The 25,356-nt window shown below is 37.8% G+C and overlaps 1 protein-coding gene across 1 annotated transcript in view; it reads left to right on the top strand.

The window, feature by feature from the left end:
- MYLK (myosin light chain kinase) overlaps positions 1 to 25,356 on the top strand; it is a 194,398-nt gene that overhangs the window by 61,805 nt on the left and 107,237 nt on the right. The window contains exons 3-10 of the mRNA XM_070950178.1: positions 1,545 to 1,749; positions 3,690 to 3,738; positions 9,955 to 10,120; positions 13,931 to 14,096; positions 15,735 to 15,771; positions 17,956 to 18,533; positions 20,517 to 20,720; positions 21,375 to 21,509. Coding sequence (XP_070806279.1) covers positions 1,545 to 1,749; positions 3,690 to 3,738; positions 9,955 to 10,120; positions 13,931 to 14,096; positions 15,735 to 15,771; positions 17,956 to 18,533; positions 20,517 to 20,720; positions 21,375 to 21,509 — 1,540 coding nt within the window. The remainder of the gene's footprint in view (positions 1 to 1,544; positions 1,750 to 3,689; positions 3,739 to 9,954; positions 10,121 to 13,930; positions 14,097 to 15,734; positions 15,772 to 17,955; positions 18,534 to 20,516; positions 20,721 to 21,374; positions 21,510 to 25,356) is intronic.

Genomic DNA, 25,356 nt, shown 5'->3' on the forward strand with positions numbered 1-25,356 from the left:
TATACTTAATAATTAATAACTGGAGTATCAGACAAAAAATATTGCATACATGTTCTCCTTCACTGGAAATTATGTGCTTCAGTAATAGTGAAGTTACTGGTTGACAGAATAGCTTATTGGGATACTGACAGTAGATTACTTTATTTCTTCCAGTGTGTAAACTTTTGTGTTACTTGTAGGTCTGCCAAATTTATTGTTAAAGATGAGAACTCATTTTATTAAAGAATTTGAGGAGAATGCAAAGATGATTATTGCATTTGAAGGCACTTCATTTAATATCTTTGCATTTTACTTTTTGATATTGTTTTGTATTTTGATACAGTCAATTGACTAGTAAATGAACACAAATATAGGTGCAAACATAATATTTGTGCATTGGCATCGGGTTTGAAGCTAATAAAGTAATTTAATAAGAGAATAAAGATAGTAAGAATTATTTTTGAGCTGTTTAACTTGCTGCTGAGTTCAGTATAACAGGAAACATATATTTAGTGCTTCTTTCAATCTCTCATTTAACACATATATTGTTGTTTGGTGATTGGATAGCTTTGTGCGGAGTTCCACATTATTAAGGCATTCTGGCAATTTTAAAAATGAAAAACATAATGCAGAAGCCAAAACATCTTCAAATGTAAGCAAATCTTCCCTTAATTTTAATCTCCATTGATCAAATATAAAAACTGTACCCCTATATATTAAAATTATATAAATATGAGTATATCTCAATATACCTTTCATCATATTTTAACTTTGATATGCACAGTATATCAAATAAATTATTTCCCAGTTTACCTTATTGAAAATACATATATCCTTTGAATGAATGTTTGAAAATCAGATTCAAATTTAATTTTTCCTCAAACCCAGATAAATGAGAATGCCTAAAATAATCCACAGATGATAATCACTATGTTTTTGCCTTCCGCGCTATTCGCTACTATCCAAAAGGGAAAAGAATAGTTACATTTACAAAATTTATCTGGGAGATCTTATTTTCATCTGTGAAAAATGTTGTTGACCAGACTTCGTACACCAACTGTTCCTTGCTTTTTATTTTGCAGCTGGTTTATATGGAATTGCCTGAACAATGGTGTTTTTGAATACTTTTCAAGGATAATTCATCTGATAAAGGAAATTATATCCTGTGATTTTTCAACCTACATATGGTTGTTTTAATTCACACCCTTATATGTCTGCCATACCAGACTGAAAAATGGGGCCATAGATTTATCATCTGAAACTATTTCTCAAAATTTCTCAATTTTGGCTTTTAAACCTCAACAGGCAGAAGAAGTTCTTGGATCAACATTGCTAGTTTTAACAGCATGATGCATCCGTAAATTCTCTTCTTTCTGTTCGGATTTTTGCCTTTTGGCTCTTGGTGATTTGTATGTGTTTAACAGACATTACTTCAGAAAATACTTTCTTCCACTGGCTTGCAAAGTGTTCTGCATTTGTTCCAGGTAAAATCATTTTGTTTTTTTTTTCCCCTTCCTCAATCCCCGTTTCTTCCCTCTGGTTATTTCTATATGGAACTGTTTTAGGTGAGAGGCAACCCTGAACCTCAGATCACATGGTATAGAAATGAGCACCTTGTCACAGGAGAGCACTGTGTAGCAGATTGCAGCATCCGAGGGATTTTCAGCTTGATGATTAAAGGGGTGAAGGAGGAAGATGGTGGTCTGTATACATGTCAGGCCAGAAATGCTGGTGGGATTCGCCAGGTGACTGTGGAATTGACAGTGGAAGGTAAGAATGTTAGCTATCTAGCACAGTTTCCATTCTGGAAGCTCTTTTTTTTCTCTGCAATGACTTGCCCCATCCCAATTTTCTTCATTTTTTCCTGATTGCAAAAGCAAATGTGGAAAATTGAGGAGGGAATGCCAGTTGGCTACCATTTTTTTTTTTTATGCCTTGGCTAACTCAGTGGAACGCAGCAATTCAAAACGCACAAGTTGAAATGTGTACTTGCTGCAGAGAGTTTGAGGCACAAGGCCTTCAGCCATGAAACACTCTGAGGATAAATCAGGAACAATAAAGCTGTGATTTCAGAAAACTACGTCTCTTCACGATTGGCTGTGGTGATTTGGGCTATTGGGACCTGTAGGGTTTCAATATCTGGAGAGCTATAGGTTACCCCATCCTAATCTAGAGATAACACTTTTGAACCTAATTGCCTTTGAGAGCTTGAAGGCTTTAAAAGGAAACTGAATTAATTCATGGAGGACAAGTCAACTGAATACCATCTATCCTAAATATTCAATCTTCCCTTCAAGATTTGAAGAAGTATGCCTCCAAATACCGTGTTTCCCCCAAAATAAGACCCTGTCTTATATTTCTTTTTAATCCTGAAATAAGCGCTTGGCCTTATTGCCATCCATGCAAAAGCCCGATTGGACTTATTATCAGGGGATGTCTTATTTTGGGGGAAACAGGGTACCAGTTGTCCAAAGAAGTTTCAGTGCCTCCTGCTTGTGAGCACCAGAGGCATTTGACTGGGAACAAAATGCTGTCCCTAAAGTCTGCTTTAACCTGATCCAGCAGGGCTATTCTTATACAGAATTCTCATCTGCAGAATACCAAGTGGGAAAACTACTATGGTGTTTCAAAGCAAAGGTTAACCTAAGGCATTTATAACAATTACTTTTAAGGATAGGACACTGTTATCCTCCTACCGCTTGCCTAAGCTTCTCTAGAACAGCGAACCCCAACCTTTTGGGCACCAGGAGCTGGTTCTGTGCAGAGAGGTTTTTCTGCAGACTGGGGAGGGGGGGCGTGATTTCACATGCTGTCTGCATCCCATGGATGGGGCTTCACTTGTTTGCCCGGCCTGGGGCTGGTCCAAGGCCCCGGGGGTTGGGGTCCCCTGTGGTAGAAAAAACCTATAATATGATTTGATCTGAGGACATTTTGGTTCAAAAGTCAGACTTCACCACTATGATTTCTGTTGAGATAAGCATAGGTGATTATTTACAAAAAATTGCTTTAAATTGTATTAATGTTTTTCAATATTTTATGTTGTCTCCCATATTTTACAGAAGCCAACTGTATTTACCATTCATTAAAGTTCATAAAGTTCACTTGCTCACATCCAGTAGATGGTGCTGCAGACTCACAACATAATATCTTCCATCCTGACTTAAACGTTTTGGTTGTGACATGTGTTATAGAAATATCTTAGATATGTTAAGGTAATAGATGCAGGCAGGTGAACTAAATATGGCTTCAGGTTAGTCAGTTGGAATTAAATAAAAACTTCTTACTGAAAGATTTTGAGCAGTTTTTGAAATAGCAAAAACAATTAAGCAGTTCCATTTGTATGTATGGACAAATGAGACAAAACAACATTTTCAGTAGAAATTTCTTATTTGGGTGTATAGGACTGTAGCTTGGGCTGCTTCTCAAAGCACTCTACAGCAAATAGTTGTTCGTGCCCTGCAATTACTTTACCTCTGTTGTAAGGTACAAGGAAGCAAAGCTTGATTAGATGTGTTTTTCAGGTGGAGAATGGGCAGATGGAGAAGCAAATAGTGTAATTTTTTTAAAAGAATAATAATGGACAAATATGTTGTTTTAATATACAGTATAGAGATAGAAAAATCCATATATTCAATAATTTATGGGTCCCAATGATTTGTGGTCCTGATAAAGTATTTTTTATGTCTGACCATTTTTCTATTTTCTTTTAGGAAAAGTTTTGAAGAAATATAACTTGCCTTCCAGTTCCAAAAGTTCTGGGTAAGCGTTTGGGTGGCATTTATTTATATACTTAAGAGCAGATATCTATTCTTTAACATGCAGAGCTTTTGAAATATCTAAAAAAGGCAAGATTTTCTATTAGGCTTTAGTCATAATAATTCTGCTGCATTCAAAACATTTCATGGAACCATATATTTATGACAGTCAATATATTTTCCGGTCTAGCCTATCTAATGGAGTTCATATCACTGTTGCAAATCTGGTTGTGTTGTATTTCTTCTCCTCCTTATACTCTTGTGAATAAGGGAGGACTTCTGCCTGAGCCATTTCCAAATTATCTTGTTTCTCTGGACTTAAAAAAAAATTCAGCTCCATTTCCCTAGGTAATGGTTCTTGTGCATTTCTGTCAAGTTAATCTTCCTTACTTTTTATAGTGTTCAGTATTGTTAAGAATTGTAAGCCATTTGGCCTCTTTTGTGCTTGTTTTGTTCAGCTGACAAAACTTCGAACCAAATTTATAAGTAATGTGTTCCACCAATTTATTTCTTTTTAAATTTGCTATTAGATCTAATCTAGACAGCTCTAGTCTGGCCAGCTCTGATCTAGAAACTTGCTTTTGCTTTTTGGGGGTTATTATTCACTGTTGTTACACCTCACATTTCAGGTTACTACTGTCTGATCCTGATTCATATTTAGGAAGCTGAATTGCTATTTTCCCCCATGAAGAATAATTTCATGTATTTTCTAATATGACTCTTAACTCTTTATTATTTCACTAGGAAGTACAGATTATAATATTTACCTGCTAAGTGTTTTTTTAAAGCAAGAAATAGAGAGAAGTCATTGGTGGTCCAACTTTTATAACTCCTTTGCACTTTAGTATATTTAACTAATTGATTATCACCAGGGGTGAAATGCTCCCTGTTCGGACCGGATCACTCGATCCGGTAGTGATGGCAGCGGGTGGTTCGGAGAACCGGTAGCAAAAATCCCTGCCACCCCCCGCCCCATGCCCAGCTGAGCCATGCAATCATCAGAGGCTTTTTTTAAAAAAAATAAAAGCATTTTTTCTACAACCTCTTCAGCCGAAAAAATGCTTTTAAAAGTAAAAAAAAAAGCCTCTGATGATTGTGCGGCTCAGCTGGGATCGTCAAAGGCTTTTAAAAGCATTTTTTCTACAACCTCTGAAGAGGTTGTAGAAAAAATGCTTTTAAAAGGCTCTGACGATCCAAGCTGAGTTGCCAATCGGCAGAGGCTTTTTTTTCTTTTAAATGCCTCTGACGATCCAAGCTGAATTGCCTGATCGGCAGAGGCTTTTAAAAGAAAAAAAGCCTCTGCCGATCAGGCAACTCAGCTGGGATCGTCAGAGCCTTTTGAAAGCATTTTTTACAACTTCTTCACTGAAGAGGTTGTAGAAAAAATGGTTTTAAAAGTAAAAAAAAAAAATTGGCCACGCCCACCCAGTCACATTACCACCACCATCACCAAGCCATGCCCACAGAACCGGTAGTAACAAATTTTAGATTTCACCACTGATTATCACCTAACTATTATTTACAATAATAAGTTTCCCTATATTATTACACTGTTTACAATATAGTGTTTCCTTTTTGGGCTGAAATCTCAGTTTCTTTTAATATTACAATATATTGCAGATGATGAGCAAATGTGTTTGCATATGTGTAAGCATTTTGTGCAGAGCACATAACCATGAGTTTAAATTTGCTTGAAACTCACAGCTTCATTTTCATCACTGTTGATTATTCTCTACTATGTGTGATGGTGATATTTGCCATTAAAGTGAACCAGACTTCCTGTAACCCTAATCCTAACCTTCTGTGCTTGACATTGTTTAAAATTTAGTGAACAGGATTTTGGCTTAGGAATTTATAAAAATCAAAGTCCACCAGAACTGGTGGAGAACTAGTACAAACAAGACTAAATATTGCTTAATGTATATTGAATGTTCTATTACTGTTCCTTATTTCATGGCTTTTTATCAGAGTTTTAAATGATGAACTCACTGAACTGGTATTTGTTATTTGACTTTTGAATTTCTCAAAAATAAGCAGAGCTTAGTTAACATTGCAAAAATATATAATTAATTTAATTCATCATACATAGCAAAAACCACTTTTTGATCTTCTTTAGAAAGACCATGTTCTGAAATATTTATGGCAGTATGTTAATAATCATCTTTAAAAATGGAAAAAGTATAAAAACAAATGTTGTTCCTCAGCTGCTCATTCTCAAATCACAAGATTCTTACAAGCTTCTTGGTATTACTTTTTAAATAACTTTTAGTTCTTAAAATTTAAAAGGAATGCTCATAAGGTAGTAAATGTACTAGTTGACTGGAACACCATGAACAAGAGGGTTCCCCCCCACCTTTGCAAATATGCCAGGAATCATTCCCAAAATTAACCAAGCCAAATAGTCATAGGGTTACAGCATGTACCTAAAACATAGGGTGTTGTAGTCTCTCCCCTACAACACCCTTATTTAACCCTTTCATCATCAGTCAAAGGTGGTAGAACCTGAGTATCAGAAAGTATAACCTGTTTAATATTTATTTAAAATGAGTGATTGTCTTACAGTTTTGCAAAATAGATTCTGATTTTTCTACAGAGTTGTGTTATTTTCAGGCCTTTGTTTAAACTGCATAATTAGTGTTTCTAGATGAATTGCCAGAAATCAACTGCAGTAAATAATTCCAATTCTTCCAAAAACAGATGTATTAGAGCAGGGGTATCAAACTGGATTTCTTCGAGGGCTGGATCAGCATTGTAGTTCTGTGCAGGTGGGTGGGTGGGGAAAGAGATAGGACAGACCCCTCCTGCAGCACCCTGTTTAATTTAATTTAATTTAATTAATTCAATTTATATGCCGCCCCTCTCCGAAGACTGTTGGGCAAAACGGGGCTCAGGAGGGCTGTGCGAGACCCGCCATGCCCTGTTTTTGGCCTGGACGGCCTCCTGCAACACTTTGCTGGCAGGGTGCTGCAGGAGGTGTCCGTCCCAGTGGTGGGTTGCTACCGGTTCTACCTGGATCGGCAAATCAGTAGCAGCAGTGGTGGGAAGCTCTGCCCACCTGCACTGGATGCTTCTGCGTATGTGCAGAAGCTTCTGCGCATGTGCAGAAGCATCAAGAACATGTGTGCACAAGCAAACCGGTAGCGACAGGTTTTGCAACACACTACTGGTCCGTCGTGTCCCGGATCCAGCCCACAGGCCTTGAGTTTGACACCCCTATATTAGAGTCAGCTTTACAGAATCAAACGAGTTTATTTACCTGTGGGGAGAATATTCTATGAGAGTCAAAGCCAAGTGTGGGGAATTATCAATAGAGGAGCTGTTTTTCTTTCCCTTTTGGTCACGATGACTTCTTTCTATTAGTACTTTTGCAAGTAGAAAGAGGCTTCTAGGTGAAGTATTTTTTCCAAGCCCTTCCAGTGGAAATGTTTCCTACATTTTATCCTGGGGGTGGGGGGGGGATAACTCTGATATTTTTCACTTAATCTAATGGTAGCGATGAGAAAGTTACCTGATTTATGCTTGTACAATATCTTCCAAAGGTTCACACAGTTGAGTTGGACTCACATGATGGTAACAGAATGGGCAAGAATTCAGGAAAAAATGACCAAGAAGAAAGTTTATTTGGTTCATTGCAGTTAAATCTGTCAAATACCATGGTTTTTGTTTGTTTGTTTGTTTGTTCGTTTGTTTTTTGCATTTCTGTGCATATTGGATAAAATCAGGAGGTAAAATGTTATTTAAATTCAGGAGAATTGCATTGTAATGATCATTCTTGTACAGCTTCCTAGACTTCCTGAGTCATTAAAACACACGAGTAGTCCCAAAAACCTCTTTTATTGCAACAGCTGTGAATTATGTTCATTCACAGCTGAGTCCCAATTAGTTGCAAAAAGTCCTTCGGGAGAAATCCTTCGGGATAATTACCAACCTTTAGCTCCTTTGACACTCTGCCAAAGACCTTGGCAAAGCCACACAGATTCCAGAATCAAACAGAGATGCTGACTGGGAACAGAATTAACAACGTTGCTTTCCTGCAAAGTGCCCACATGCCTTTGCTTTTCTTTTAAGCCTTATGGGAGGGGCCAATCATCTCCAGGCCTTACTCCGGAGTCGTCCCTTTTGTTTTAACTGTTCGTGCCTTCTGGCAGCTCTGCACATGCGTGTACTAGGAACAGGCTCCTCCTGTTCTTCTGCCTCTCTGCTGTCCGACTCTGGAGGCTCCGGAGTCCGTGCATCACTCCCAGATGGCCCAGGCCCCATCTCTGCCTCTGGCCCAGAGCCCTCGTCCGGGCCTTTCCCAAACTCCAGGACTGGCCCATGTTCCCCCACAGCCTCCTCACTGTCTGACTCCGCTGTCAGCTCTGCAGGCTGCTGGCGAATCATAACAGATGCACTAACATGCATGCACTCATTTCCTTTTCTTTCTTTTTAATTATTTATTTTATTTTATTTTATTTTATTTTATTTTATTTTATTATTATTTTATTTTATTTTATTTTATTATTTTATTTTATTTTATTTTATTATTTTATTATTTTATTATTTTATTATTTTATTATTTTATTTTATTATTTTATTTTATTTTATTTTATTTTATTGTTTTGTTTAGTTTAGTTTAGTTTAGTTTAGTTTAGTTTAGTTTAGTTTAGTTTGAATTTGTATACCGCCCTTCTCCCTGAGGACTCAGGGCGGTGAACAGCCAAGTAAAAACATCAAATACAAATATTAAAATACAGTTAAAAGATATATATAAATTTGGCCCCATTAATTAAAAATGATAAACAAAACAATTAAAAACACTTTAAAAATTAGGCCAGCCCGGCTTGCTGGAAAAAGAAGGTTTTAAGGGCACGGCGGAAGGCACTGAGGTCATGGTTTCTCCTTATCTCTGGGGGCAACTGATTCCAGAGGGTAGGTGCCCCCACAGAGAAGGCCCTCCCCCTGGGGGTCACCAGCCTGCACTGTTTGGCTGAGGGCACCCCGAGGAGGCCTCTCTGTGGGAGCGCACGGGTCGATGGGAGGTCGTCAGTGGCAGCAGGCGGTCTCAAAGATAGCTAGGCCCTATGCCATGGAGCGCTTTAAAGGTGATAACCAACACCTTGAAGGGCACCCGGAAGACCACCAGGAGCCAATGCAGCTCACGCAGGAGCGGTGTTACATGGGAGCGCCATGCTGCTCCCGTCACTACCCGCGCTGCTGCCTTCTGGACCAGTTGGAGCTTCCGGGTGCTCTTCAAGGGGAGCCCCATGTAGAGAGCGTTGCAGTAGTCAAGGCGAGAGGTTACGAGGGCATGAGTGACTGTGCACAGGGAATCCCGATAAGAAAGGGCCGCAACTGGCGAATCAGGCGAACCTGACAAAAGGTCCCCCTGGTTACAGCCGTCAGATGTTCCTCCAAGGACAGCTGCGTATCCAGGAGGACTCCCAGATTGCGAGCCCTCTCTGTGGGGGCCAAAGACTCGCCCCCAATAGTCAGTGATGGAGTCAACTGACTATATCAGGATGCCGGGAACCACAGCCACTCAGTCTTGGAAGGGTTGAGCTTGAGCCTGTTCCTCCCCATCCAGATCCGTACAGCCTCCAGGCACTGGGATATCACTTCAAGGGCATCGTTGGGGTGGCCTAGGGTGGAGATGTACAGCTGAGTGTCATCAGCGTACTGGTGGTATCTCACCCCAAAGCCACGGATGATCTCGCCCAGCGGCTTCACATAAATGTTGAACAGGAGGGGCGAGAGGACCGACCCCTGAGGCACTCCACATACAAGAGGCCTCGAGGTCGACCTCTGCCCCCCTGCCAACACGAACTGCGACCGGTCGGAGAGAAAGGAGGAGATACCACCGTAACACGGTGCCCCCCATCCCCAACTCTTCCAACCGGTGCAGCATGATACCATGGTCAATGGTATCAAAAGCCGCTGAGAGATCTAACAGGACCAGAACAGAGGAGTTATTTATTTAGAGTTTTCATGGAGACCAAGTATTTTTTTGCTGTACCAAATCTAAATTTATCATTTGTTCAAGTGTGGGCATGTGTGCCTCCTCATAATGCTGGAAAAAAAGCAAGCGTTTATTTTCTAATACTTGCAAATACATGTTGTACTCCAGGAAAAATATGTAGAATTCACTTCCAGAGCGGCACCTTGCTACATATTGCCTACAATATTCTGAAATTCATTGAGAAGCATGATTCAGTAATAATATTTGATTACTTCATTCCAGGGGTCAGTCTACTGTTCTACCTATAGAACAACGGCCCAGCATCTGGGGCGAATGTCCACCCAAGTTTGCTACAAAACCCAACCGGGTTATTGTACGAGAAGGACAGAATGGTAAATTTTCCTGTAAGATAACAGGGCGACCTCAGCCTCGGGTCATTTGGTTCAAGGTATAGTTGATTTCACAGCTATTCAGATTTTCTGAAGAGTTGATTATACTTATCTATTGAGAGGATCTTCAATCCTGGCTCATTTTTCCTTTTCCTAGTCTGGTATTATATTTAGGAAAAAAAATAGATCCTTTAGTCCCCATTTGCATCACTAGTAAAATTGTGGTTTGGCATATCAGAATGTATCCCTTTATTAACATTGAAAGACAGACTTTCATATAAAGTGTTCTAACTTTATTCAATTTCTAATTTTTACTTAGGTTTTTTGCAAAGTAAAAATAATAATGTAAAGAAAAAATAAAGTAACAGAAAATTCATAACTAAATAAATAAGAAATAAAAGGGAAAGGGAAAGATATAAAGAAGTAGCTTCTGATCTTCATTGAAATTTTAAATGCATTTATATTTTATCCTCTTTCTCTTTAAGGTTCCATCATGGCTCCCTTCTTTCCATATTCTATCCTTTTTAAGCATCAAACCATAAAATACATGTTCATTTTTTCCATTTTCAGCAAAAAGTACAAAAAGGGTTTCCAGTTATTAAGAATGTCTTTTTTCCTAATCCAACAAGTCAATGTTGCCATCTCAAAATGTTCTAATTTTAGTGGTCTGTAATACTTCTGACTTCTGATGGTATAAAATGATCAGATAATTTCTTGTCACTATGCAACATGAAGCTAAAATTAAACTTATTAAAATTAAGAATAGTTATCAGAATCACTTACAAGTGAAAACACCGGTAAAAGAAATCTGTCTCTATAGATTTTCTAAATGCTGAGAGAGTTGGGAGTCAAATGCAAGTCCCTTGACAACATGTGTCATAGTTTTGAATCAATACAAATGAGGACCGGGTCAAAATATTGTTGAAATGCATTTGGAAAATGAGTGTAATTCCAATGTATATGGACCTGTGAAGTCACCACTTTCTTGATTACCTTTCCCAGTAATTAAGCATTTGAAATGGTCCTATAGATCCACTAATTTAAATGAGGAGTAAACCATTTATTGCAAGCTTTAAGCAAAGGGGAACACATCCTTCCCACGAAGAAGCATTGATCAACTTTCCTTAACAAAGCCAGTCCTGCATTGGTTTACTTAAGCAGATGGTAGCTCTGGTCTCTCCACGTAGCCTGTCCACACTCCTGGGATCTACAAGCCAAAAAAAAAAAAAAGGGGGGGAGGGAGGAAGAGAGAGAGAGGGAGACACAGAGAGAGGGAGAAGCACATACCAAAGTTTCCCCTCTCTGATTTGCCCCAATGTCACCTTGTAGATAGATTTAATTACCCTGACCACAAAGAATACTGTAGATTGAACACAGTATCAATTATCCCAGAGCTTTCCCTTGGTAGAAGAAATGTCATACAGTTAGGAAAAGCAGTGTTGGCTAGTTCAGTATAAATGCTTTAGAAGTAAAGAAGTAAGTATTATTTCTGTCTCCACTGCAATTGAACTATTCAGGTGGACTTTGCTCACTTAATCTGACTACACCTGAGAACTTCTGTGCTTTGCTATAACTGATGTCTTATCCACTTCATCATTGTTTATTCTCTATTATGCCATGTGGCTCTGTAAGAAGGAAGGGGATGCTTAGGAACAATAGGATAGGGTCAACTACCAGTCCATTTCCATCAACAGCATTGCGAATAATGATACAGAAGCATAATCAGGAAATCATTCAAATCTGTTGGGTACCTGGGTTCAAGTATGGGACCTTTACTCCTGAAGAGTTTATGGATAACACTCTGGATAAAACTCTTGAGTATATGATTTGTCCATGATAATGAAGTTGTGCAAGGCTCTTCCATCTTAAAATCGCCAGTTCCACCTGAGCAGAAAGTGAAATGCAACATGTGTCGTGCTGCAGTCACAGGGCAGAAACATGTTAAGATAGGTCTGTGGTCATCACAAAATGTTTAAAAGAACCTAGTTGGAGATGGTTAATTACATCAGAATGGTCATTGATATCCCCTAGTTCCGTGATGGCGAACCTATGGCATGCGGAGCATTGTCGCCTGGCACTCGCGGCGTTGCCCGTTCCTCTTCCGGGTTTTGGCGTGCATGCACGTGTATCAATCAGGTAGCCTTTTTGTATGTGGCAGTGCCGGAAACTAGAAGAGCTGGTCTTCCATTTTCCCACATGAGCATGTGCGCCGGCCAGCTGATCATTGCATGCGCATGCATGCCAGAAACCTGGAAGAATAACTGGCTGAAACCGGAAGTTCAGTAGCTGAAACCGGAAGTTCATTTTCAGGTGCTTGCATGCGCCCTGGGCAGCTCCTCTTCCAAGTTGTGGCCCAGACGTGTGTGTGCTTCCTTTTCAGCACTCAAAGCCGAAAAGGTTCGCTATCACTGCCCTAGGTCAAGGAAATAGGTTAGTCCAGTGTGATGCCCCTGAGTAACCCATTTAACTCAGGAAGAGGAAAAGGTAGCAGGATGCATAGTAGCTAACAGTAGCCATACATATCCCACTCATCTAAACATAGCACTATGCACTCCAAATTGGCAGAGTATAGAATGGAACATCTTGTCAGCTAGATGGAATTTTTATAGATCACGGCCACTCTAATTGCCCTCTAATCCTGGCCTGCTTTAGTTTGTGTGTCTCTGTGTGTGTAACATACACAATTTTATTAAATATTTTTTTAAAAAGGATATAAACTAATACAAACTGATATAAAGTGAGAACAAGAAGAGAACAAGAAACAAATCAAGAAAGGTAAAAGTAATTTCTGATCTTCTTTACAAGAGTTTTAAGTACAATTATAAATTTACCTCTTACTCTATGGTTAATAGTTCTCTTTTTTCTATATTCTGTCCTATCATCAAAACTATAAATCATAAATTCATTTTATTTTGTTTCATGCAAAAAATCTGTAAGGAGTTTTCAGTTAGCAATAAATATAGATACTGTAGTTTATCTTTTCAAAGTCAATTTAGCCATCTCTGCAAATTCCATTATCTTTAACCATTCCCTGTTGTGGGTAGTGCTGAATCTACCCACCTTTGTGCGTACAGTAATCTCACTGCAGTTATCATGTATAAAAACAAAGTTCTGTGTCTTTTTTCAACTATTTTTCCATCAATCCTACAAGAAAAATCTCTGGTTTCAAATATATATTAATCTTTAAAATCTTCTGAACCAGTGTATGTATTTTCTAGATTTTTACATACAGTTGTATGTAATCCTCTGAACAAGTGTATTAAATTTTCTAGCTTTTTTATGTGTCCACCAAATATGGTAAAATGTCCCCCCTTCTTTCTCACATTTCCAACATAAATTTGAATTGCCTTTAAATATTCTAAATATTCTGTGTTGACATACACCAGTGGTACCTCATTTTATAAAAATTATATTTAACATTATAATGTAATGTAAATTTCAGTCCTTTCAACCACATATTTCCATTGTTCCATCTGTATATTAGAACTACAGTTTTGTCCCACTTTATCAAATATTTTTTTCACTGCCTGCTTTAATGTTGAGAAGCCCAACAGAAAAAGCTAAGACAACTATACAGCTAAAAGTTACCTTCAAGGATGTCATGCTCAGACAACTCTTTATTCAAATAAAAATAGAAGATCCTGGCTTAAAGAAACTAGCTCTATAATGCTCATATTTTGAGTATTACTTTGTTTCTGGTGTACAGTGGAGCAGCTTATTTTTGAGGAGTATTTTAACATTATATGAACATGCCAAGGAAAGCACTGCATTGTGAAATAAAGAAAATAATAAAGCATGAAATTAAATGATATTTTTTCTCTTTTCATGACTACATCTAGATGTGTTATTTTATTTCTTCATGCATGTAGGATGAAATTCAAGTGCAGAAAAATGATCGTTTTAACATGTTTGAGAAAGCAGGCATCCAGTTTTTGGAAATCCAAAATATTCAGCTGGCTGATGCTGGAATTTACACTTGTACCTTGATGAATAATGCTGGGAAAGCTTCTGTGACTGCAGAACTCATGGTTCAAGGTATGGTCAAAACAGACTAAAAGGAAAAAAATGCAAACATGGCAACTAAATTTCCAAGAGTTGGGCCAGTTCTTCTTTTATTCTTCAAAACTTTCTGTCCTCCTGTTTTTTCAGAGTGACTCCTAAATTATGGTCCAAACATACAGGTCAGGTTTAATTTTTTTAAAGTTGCATTTTATTTTATTAGAAACAGGTTATAGTAAAATCCAGGCTCCTTTCTCTTCCTCCTAGTCACATTTAAAAAATTGAAGACAACTTGTGAGTGAAATCGGTGGTGGTGGTGAGAATGATTATGATGATGTCATTCTTTTATTGCTTCTCCTTCTGTAAACTAGCTCATACTTAAAGGAGTTATGATTCATAAGAGAGTATGGTTTTCTCATTAATCCTCACCCTGATCATGTAAACAATAGCCCAATGTCATCCTATTAACTTCATAATTCCTGAATCTGGTGCTACATAATCAGACAACAAGCTAACAATAAACAGCAGCCTAATTAAGGAATTACCAAGATCAACATCATTAGTATATAAAATGAGAGCAAATCCCACTCCCTTCTAATATCTTTTCTTTTACAGACTGTAAACTAATTGAACATTGATTATTAAAATTCGATCAAAAGGAAGCAAAAGCTGAAAGGCAAGAGTAGACCAATCTGTGATAGGAATAAAAAGATCAGAATATTTTGTAATCAAAAAAGGTTTGAATCATGATCTCATGTGAGTTTGAGCTTCTCAAATCTGATCAGATGGTAGTTCTTTGCCAAGGAGATTAAGGATGAAAGGCAGCAGCCAAGCAAAGTGCATTGCAGAAGGCCAAAGCACATCAAATAAAATAACATATATCTACAGAGACACTTGATTTCCTTCTCTAGTTAGTTATATGCCAACAATTTAATTAGTGGCTATGGTGTTGTTTCCAAGAAATTCCTGCCACTTTTATCATGGTAACACTTTTCAAGGATATTTCATTCTGTTCCCTGATCTCATTCCTCTGCCTTATTGATCATCTTCCCATTCTTCTGTACACCTAAACCTGTCAAGTATAATTGTTTTGTCTAGCCTTGATTTGATCACATCAAATGCCTAAATCACATGAACTTCTGCTTTCTAGTCATGGCCTCAAGAATGCCATCAGTCTGTATTTCACTCAGGATCAAATGATAGGTTCTACCTGAATTTCATGGTGTTATTCACTATTGCAATATAATCCATAGTTCAAAATAATCAATATTCTTTTTTTCAGTATTTCATGAGGAGGGGGAGGGAGGGAGGGCGGGAAGGAAGATATAATAGAAATACTTTTATCTTCCATATTTCTTAAGTTTATCCTTTGGATAAACTGCTGGAAACTACATCTGCTATAAATTGCAATGGTACCAAAATGATTGTGTATATATGATTTTGCCAATATACAAATACTGCTATTTTGTACTTGTGTTAAAGCTGTCATTTGACAATCTTGTCACACAAGTGCTGTCATTTGACCTGTTTGCTCCCTCCCTGCAGATATCTATGTTCAGGGACAAATTAACATGAGACCAAGGATGAAGAAATATAGTTTTAACTTAAAGCAAACTGCAATTTGTACTTTAGCTTGAAATATTAGGTTTTATTTTTAATCTTTTATCATTTTAGGTTCTCTAAAAAGGGATGCATGTTCTCAACCTCTTTGGTATGTATTTTCCATTCCTTCTTCCTTTATCTTGATTTTTACCTTTTAAAAACAACACAGATAACAAATTATATGTTATTATTTATTATTGTTTAAGCCTTCAGCTTACCTGCTGTATGACAGTAAATTATTTACTGAATCTTCAATAGCCAAACATGTCATGTTGTAGAGGGGATCCTGTAATAGAGCATTTCAACTTTTGCATGGGGACTATGTAATTAGTAGTACTAAAAAAGGCATGTAACAGATTACATCTCTTTCAAGTGTGATTTTGCACAATATCATAGTCCTAAGAAAAAAATGTAAAGGCAATAATAATCAAAAAATAGAAGTGAGCCAATCTGTTAAGATCTCCACTAAGAAAACAGATTTTGTGATTTAATTGACTTCTGAGATTTTGGTTCTTTTTAAAATCTTTTAAACTTTGCAGTGAGGGAGCTGACCCCAACTGTGAACCATTCGGCCATGCATTTGGAATAGAGCTATAGGCATGGTTCAGAAGTAGTGTTTCAGACCTAAAACAGACACACCACTTCTCTGTTTTTCACAAAAGCTTTCTTGGAAGCCTGAAAAAAGCTGCAGCATTAAAGCACCAAAAAAAACAAAATAAAAACCCTGACTCTGAAAGCACCAGCATTTTCCAAGCTTATAGAGAAGTGTACTAAATACACATTCTTGATGAATAGATAAGAGGTGCTATGCTCACTTTGGTGCAAAGTTCATAATGCCTGCTCCTAGTCATTTTTGAAGTGTGCACAGTCCAACTTTGAAACCAGAATGGATAGGTGAAGTTGATTAAAATGTGCTCTGTTTGGCTGCCTTGCACTTGTCTAAATACGATGGATCTGAATTGTACAAGACATTATTTTTTATTTATTTATTTTTTTTAATTTGATTTATATGCCGCCCTTCTCCGAAGACTCAGGGCGGCTTACAATGTGCTCAGCAATAGCCTTCATCCTTTTTGTATATTTATACAAAGTCAGCTTATTGCCCCCACAAACTGGGTCCTCATTTCACCTACCTTAGAAAGGATGGAAGGCTGAGTCAACCTTGAGCCTTGGCGAGATTCGAACCCTGCAGTAATTGCAGGCAGCTGGTCTTAATAAGCTTAATAACAGGGTGCCTTAAACCCCTGTACTACCAAGGCTCTTACTTGCTTGGAGTACCTGAGGTCCTATTCCCTAACTGCAGAGAAGCAGAAGAGAATGCTAACAGTGACTCTCTGAGAGCCGAGTGGGACAACTTGCCACAGCCAACTCGCTGCAGCCAACTCACCATGGCCAACTTGCTACGGGCCAACTTGCTGTGGGACAATTTACCAATTCTATTTAATTATTTAAATAAATAAAAAATATTTTCTTTTTGCCATTCATATTTCATTTTACCCCTCCTTTTGCATCCTTTCTTGAATGATTCTATTCTGCCATTTCTTTGATATTAGTTTAACTCTTGTCCTGCAGTCAGTTGGCTGTGGCACTTGACTTGGCTGTGGCAAATGGTCATAGACCCCTCTGAGAGGGCTAGACATTTGCAAGAGCTGCCAACTGGCTGATGAAATATTGATGAGCAGCTATCTAAGGGGTCTTGGACAGTTGCTACATCGCCAAGATGGTCCAGCAACACTTATTTTAAAATTTAAAGTGACTGCCATAGAGTACATGGCACAAGATGATGTGATACCTCTGCCATCATATCTGAAATTTAGGGAACACTGGTAAGTAAAAAAAAAATATTATAAGGCTATCCCTAGCTGAGTAGACAAAAAATATGGTATGCTGCCATAAAGTTTTCTGTTCCTATTCCTAAAATACCTTGCCCATTAAACTTAACAATGGAACTGAATGTTTCAAGCCTTGTTTATTGAAATTATTTTTACTGAAGTTACTGAAAAATAAATGTGGGATTTTTACTTGGTTTGCCTCATAATATATGCATTGGTTTTATAAAGAGTGGCTTGCCTCATCCTCGATCATTTTGTTTATACAGAAGTAGCGTGTCAAAATGCAATTCTGTTCCTTTTACATAAAATATTATACACATTTGATGTGAAACAACGTCACAGAACAGAAATCAAATGATCTGCCTAAAATCAACATTCAAACATTAAGCAAGTGGTTTTTAAGAAATAAATGTACTTTTACAAATTGTTCTCTTGGCTTAAGAAAAATATTTTCCCTTTAGCACATCAGTAAAACCCAGTGCCTCTACAAAATCCACCATTATTACCAAAGCTATTGAAACCTCAGAGATCAGAAAACCCACTAGCAATGGGATAGTTAAAGACCTCAAATCAACTACTACAGAGCTTTTGCTAGAATCCAAAGAAAGGCCATTGGTGAAGAGAGAAATTCACCTTGCTCCACCCAAAGAATCCAGAGAGACTCAGTTGCAACAAGTGAAAGAACCCAGCAGAGAGCCACCTAAAGAAGACAAGAAAGGCCAACAGGTTCTGCAGAAAACATCAAGCACTATAACTCTTCGCTCTGTGAAAATACAGCCCGGACCAAAGGCAGAATTGAAGGCAGTTTCCTCTGAACAGGAAGTTAATGGAGAAAAAACAAAGCAATTACTGGCAGCGGATTGGCAGGCTGCTTTATCTACCAAGCCAGATAATCTGACCTCTGAAGAATTGGAAAATCATATTGGGTTAAAGAAGAGTGCAGCAGAAATAAAGATTCAGAGAATCCCTCCACAATTTGAGTGTCGGCCTCAAAGCCAAGAAGCATTAGAAGGAGAAGTGGTTACATTTAGATGCAGAGGTAAGAATGATTCCTTTCTGGGATGTTTTTAAACAGAAAATGGATTGCCAGCTCATCACGGATATCAAAGGGTTCCCCCGCCCCCATTGACAAGGGTTGAGATGTTTGCAGCCAGAGCTTTTACATAACATGGGCAATGTGGGTTGGCCTCTTGTTTCCCTCAAGCATAGACAAATAACTGCACATACTGTAATTATAAGGTAAGTGTGATTAGTTTCTATTGTACATCATTACTACCTCCCATCATGAGGCTTTGCCTTCTGCAAAAAGTAGATGAAGTGCAAGAGGCATAGTATCAGTCTGCCTAGAATGGTGTACAAGTTCAGCTCTCGTGCCCAACATACTGCCCCCTCTGGAGGAAACGGATGGAAGAGCTGAAAAAATGTTGCAATCAGATCACACAGGTCAAACTGGCTAGGTAACACTCCTGCTTTCAGCTTTAGAATTTGATAATGAAAGCCAAAAGATATATTAGCAACACATGGGTATGTATGCAGAAGCATGAGGGAATAGAATAGAATGGATTGTATTCAGGGGTGAGTTTTACTTACCTTTACCACCAGTTCGCAACGAGATCGCACGTGCACAATCGCTTCACTCTCGCACGCACCTTGCTTCTGCACAAGCGCCTTGCTTCTGCACATGCGCAGAAGCTTCTGTGCACGCACAGATTGCTGATGATGACATCTGGGTGGTGGGTGGGGCTTCTCGCCGGTTTTACTACCGGTTTTTGCGAATCGGTCTGAACCAGGGGCAACCCACCGATTGTACTACTTTACACTTCACAGGGAGAATCATGTGCATTACAGCCTTTTCATGTTCTAAAGAGAATACAGGTAGTCCTCCACTTACAACAATTCATTTAGTGACTGTTCAGTTACAATGTCACTGAAAATAGTGACTTATGATGGTTTTTCACAGTTACATCCTTTGCAGCAGCATCATGATCATGTGATCAAAATTCAGACACTTGGCAACTGGTTCATATTTATGACGGTTGCACATCGGGGTCATCACCTTTTGTGACCTTCTGACAAGCAAAGTCAATAGAGAAGCCAAATTCACTTAATAACCGGATTACTAACTTACCAGCTGCAGTGATTCACTTAACAACTGAGGCAAGAAAGGTGGCAAAATGGGGCAAAACTCACTTAACAAATGTCTCACTTAACAACAGAAATTTTGGGCTCAATTGTAGTTGTAACTGAAGGACTTCTTGTATAGGAATTTAGGAGAATTAGCAGAGTTGGTTTAAAATTACTGTTATGTTGTACTACTTCTTTAATATGGAAAAGCATTCAAAAATATCCTGCTACCGCATGTTGGCTAGACAGAGATGGCAAATTCACAATAGGAAGATGTTTCAACTATTTAGAACAATGAGTTCAATGTTTTTACATCATTAGCTCTCTTAATTAAATTCAAGCACAGTCTAGTGGATTTTGATTTAATGTAACAGTTTGTTTTAACTTTGAAAATTAAAAACTGAAAAATAATGTGACATTGCTTTTTCATTTACATTCATTTTAAAAAAAAAATCTGAAGGAAAATTTGGAAAATATATCTGTGCAGTACTGTCCTGTGGATCTAGCTAAATAAAATCTTTTTTAAGTCTGCTGATTAAGATTAATTGGATGAGCCAAGAAAATATTCTGCCTTGATTATTCATTGGAAAAAATTTCAAATTCAACTTTCTCCAAACAACATGTCATATGATAGTTTTGCAACTAAGATTATGACTGTAAATTATGATTATAAAATTTAATCTAGACAGGCCAGTTTTATTTTAGTCATTGGCCAGTAAAAACTGAACAACACAAATCTTGAAAAGTTGAGTAACTTTTTAGCAGTGTCAAAATTAGGGTTACTCATTAAAATGAAAAGCTAGAAATTGGTGGTAGCCAAGAAAGATACTGAGACACGTTGTGAAATTGTAAACTTTAGACCATGAGCCCCATGCTTAATCTACCTGTAATGAACTAGTTTCAGGGAAACCCAAGGCAACTGTTGAATGGTTCAAAGAAGGAGCCCTTCTGGAAATGGGAGACGGAATCCTGATATATGAAGAAGATGGAGTCCATTGTTTATGCCTGAAAAATACTCAGCTGGAAGACAGTGGATTTTACTCTTGCAAAGCTTTCAATCCTGCAGGACAAGCTTCAACCAGGTGGCTATTAACAGTAAAAAGTAAGCATCTTTTAGTTGCAAAGTATGCTTAGGTGAACTGTCTTGGTAGATAATAGTTTCTTCACTGGAAAAAGAAAAAAAAGATACTCCCTTTCATACCGGTAGTATAAAACACACTAAATAATGCTAGTGCTACATCCTTTTAGACCTGACTCTTCCCTAAGCTTTGAGCTAGGGTGGGATATGAGGTGTTTTACAGTACTTTTTTGTACTATTTCAGTACTTTTTTGTTTTCTGCTGCTGTTCTACTACTCTGGTGTTAAATTTGTGTGCTGCCTAGAGTCACCAAGAAGTAAGCAAATTTAGAAATATGAATGATAAATAATTTATAGATATCAATTTGCATTCTCATTTTTTAGAATGAATTCAATTCAGTTCATAGGAATTATTTCCAAAGTTCTCGACTAGAAGCAACTAAACGTGGTTAATTTTGCTCACTAAGCTACTGCCACATTAGTTAAGGATTAACTTTGTCATTGGTCTAGAACAGGGGTGGGCAAGTGTGGCTCTTTTACAACCTGTGGACTTCAACTCCCAGAATTCCTGAGACAGCCAAGCTCTCAGTCAGATATTCTAGCCTGGTCTGGAATATCTTATTCTGAGACTATCTGTTAGCACTGAGTTTCATTAACTGCCTTTTGCTTTGATCTATAGGACCTAAAGTGAAGGAGGTACCTCCCCATTTTCTCCGAGTCTTGAAATCCTGCCACGTGAGTGAAGGGCAAGATTTTACCCTTCGGTGCTCAGTTGAGGGGATACCTGTTCCTCAGATCACCTGGCTCCTTAACGGTAAGGTCACGATCAGAAAACCTTTCCATGCACATGAAGCTGGGTTCCAAATTATTTAAATTTGTCCTCACATTTTACAAATGAACAATTCATTTCACTTTTATGTATGATCTGGAACAGACAAGCAGAGAGAAGAGTTTGCAATGCCTGATCTTTTGACAGGAACATATAAAATATGGGTTTATGTATCACGCTAAATCATGGTTTGCTAAATCACAATTTATTGAATAAACTACAATCAGAGCACCGTACTTACTTCCTACTACCCTGTTTCCCCAAAAATAAGACATCCCCTGATAATAAGCCCAATCGGGCTTTTGAGCACATGGCAATAAGGCCAAGCACTTATTTCAGGGTTCAAAAAAATATAAGACAGGGTCTTATTTTCAGGGAAACACAGTAAGCCATAAATGATTTATTACAAACCACAGTGTCTGGTGTCACCAACATTTTAACTAAAATAAAACTTGTCACATAATAGTTTCATCCCAGGCCACTGATTGATTTTGTGTGCTCCTCTGTGGTTTTCAGGTTCTGAGACTCACTAAAAGGTTATTTTCTTTGATCTGTCAATGAACTTAAGAACAGCTTTGAACAACTCAGCAGGACAGATTAATTACCTTCATTATCTTAACATTCTCAATTACAAGGAGTCCTCATTCAACAGCTTTCTTATTTAGTGACTATTTGCAATTACAACAGTGGTGAAAAACTAATTTTACAACCTTTACAGGTTGTAAAGCAAAGGAAAGCTGAAGTAAGTTCCTAAGCATGGTCTCAGTTTTCACTTAGCAAACGCTTTGCTTAACAATCGAGTTGCTAGTCCCAGTTGTGGTTGCTAAACCAGGACTAACTGCATATTAATTTCCCCCCCTCTGTGAGGAGTCTAATCTACAAGGGAGAAAAGGCAGCAGCTGTGCTACTCTTTAAAAACTGTCCAGCAGGGAGCATTAATGACAAGGCTGCATTTCATACTCCTGGCTCCAAAGAATAGGCTTTATTGCAGATGAATATAGACTTCAAGTGATAAGCTTACATTTTGAACAGTGTATTAAATTACCAACCGAATGAGGTTTGTGCCACTTTTTTCTGCTCTTCTCATTTTTTTTCCTGAAGGTCAAAAATGATAATTCTTAAGCATTCAGTATTCATGAGTGTGGGATTCTGTTGAAGTAAGGAAAGAGAATCCCCTTTCATGTGTGGTTCATCTTCAGGGTTTCTGTGAATGACAGTGAAAAATTAGGGAACTACTTGTACTTGCTCTTCCGTGGCCAATTACTCAGCAGGAGTTTCTGCTAGAGGTCACCTGTATGTAACTCTCCATACACATTGATTCTTTGCAGAAAGGTAAAGGTGTCCCTGCAGTTTTACTCCACTAGTCATAGAGGATTTTAGGAGGCAGTGCTCATCTCCATTTCTTTAAGGCATTGAGCCAGTGCTGTCTGAAGACTTGTGGGCAGCATGACATCACTCTGCAGCGCAAAGCATACACCGAAACACAGAATGTTGTTACCTTCCCACCTATGTATCTACTTGCATTTACATGCTTTCGATCTGTTAGTCTGGCAGGAACAGAGGCAAGTGATGGGAGCTCACTCTGTCACGTGGTGGTAGGACTCGAACTGCCGTAGTATAGACCTTCTCTGGTGTCTTTTAAGCCATTGATCAACTACGACTACTGATTTATGCATATTGACTATGGCTTAGTTTTTTGCTCTTCCATAGGTGATTCTGGTTCTTGCTCTATTATGTAATAGAAACAACAGGAATCGATTACTATATAAACTATAAATTTCAGTATAGATGATATAAGCGCTATTGTACTTTATGTTGTTGCTTTGTATTTATTATCAGCAAAATACATTTTTAAAATCTGATTTACAGATGGCAGGGATATATGGAATTCAGAGGTGAGAACAATTGGAGCAATTATGGTAGTAAATTGAGGACAACCTGTACATGCTTCAGTGAATCTCAGGATTTTTTTTCCCCTGCAGTGTGAATGTGCATTTTTAATGCCACATTCAGAATTGGGTTCATTCAAAGGATCTGGAAAAAAAGTCTAAAAAAAAATTAACTGCCAATCCATTCTCTAAAAAAAATTAACTGTCAATCCATTTAGGGCTTTGGAACTTAAAACCTGAATTTTGGTTCTACAGAAGATGGTTTTGCCTAATAGAAGTGTCAGGAATTTGTAATTATGAAGGGGACATAGTGTTTTATCTGCAAGGCATAAACATGTTACTTTTGTTCCCAAGTTACAGCACTCACAAATAACTCTCACACACACTTCTGATCATGATGCAGAGCTGTTTATATATCATTTGGACTGGCTTGGTCTAGTTTATAAACTATAACCAAACACTAAGTTTTCATGCAGCTTCTCGCCATATACCTTTTAGGACAATTTTATTTAAGAATCAAGTTGGGTAATTACACTATCCTTGTGAATTCAAACTATCTATTAAGATTCAGCAAATGATGATTATATTGCAGGAAAGGATAGTTGCCTATTACCCAATAAAGGTGAGCATTGCAGTCCTGATTCATGATTGCTAATACCCAACATGCTTAATTATGGTATATTGCCTAAGTGGCAACTCAGGATAATACTGTGTTAAAATATTGTTCAGTTGGCAAGCTGTAGCTTGATGTTTGGAATTTACAATTTAGGAAACTTCCATATTGGGTCAAACATGGATCCAGTGGTTTTCAAGTCTCGAATAACCTTGAATTGCTTTTAAAGAAGATTCCATAGTACACAGATAGTACTTAACTATCTCTTTGAACTTAGGCCAAACAGTATCTGTTAGAGGTTCTAGTTTAGGAGACAAGATTAAAAGTATATAAGGTAAGGGTATGCTAAATATCTGTACAGGTTTGAATTCTATAAACAAAGACAGGATCCATGGAACCAAAGGCAGGACTAGATTTTAATAGAGGCCTTTATATAATTAGAGACCTGGTTTGGTGAAGTGGTTAAAGCAACAGGCTGGAAACCAGGACCATTCTGAGTTCTAGTCCTCCCTTAGGCTTGAAGCCATATAGGTGACTTTTGACCTTTCACTGTCTCTCAGCCTTAGTAAGAAGACAGCGGCAAACCACTTCCAAAAGTGTTGGCAAGAAAACTGCTAGACAGTTGCCACAGGTCAAGAATGACTTGAAGGAACAACAACAAAAAAAAAAGGATAGTCAAAATAGACTCAAAGAAATATATAAGATTGCTAATGTAATCCTGTGCATTAAATTTTATTTAGCCACAGATAGGATTTTTTAGATTATTTATTTACTTATTTAAATTATTTATATAGCCCTCACACAGACACTCCATCTTATGCAACATAACCCCGGGTGGTTCACAACAACAGTAATAAAATAAAATAAAAAATCCACACAGAAATTTTTGGCGCTCCAACATACAACACATCCTCACTCATCCACCAACAACTTGACATCTCAAGAAACAATTTTACATCCCAGATTGATTTGTAGATGTTAAATGACTTGTGGTAGAAGCACCTTCCTTGTTCAAATTCTTTCAAAGTTATGTTGACGTTATACGTAAACTGATTTTTACACTATGTCCTTAGTTATGCTTAGAATTCCATATACATTTTCAAATAATAAAAACAGCATGCAGCTCATGATAAACAATGTCAAGAACAATTTGTTAATCAAGTTGCGGTTTATGGAAAGAAAGAATCATCCCTTCGTGTTTTCAGCTCAAGAAATTCCTTAGGAAAATTCTATCAAAATAGCTAATGGAACTGACTGAGATGGTGAAACTGACTAGTTTGATTATAGAAAAGACTTTTTTTTCTACATGGAGACCATGTTTGGACTTTTT

This window comes from Pituophis catenifer, unplaced genomic scaffold, assembly GCF_029215685.1.
Source record: "Pituophis catenifer annectens isolate HBS135680 unplaced genomic scaffold, rPitCat1.0.hap2 SCAF_1, whole genome shotgun sequence".
Lineage (NCBI taxonomy): Eukaryota > Metazoa > Chordata > Lepidosauria > Squamata > Colubridae > Pituophis > Pituophis catenifer.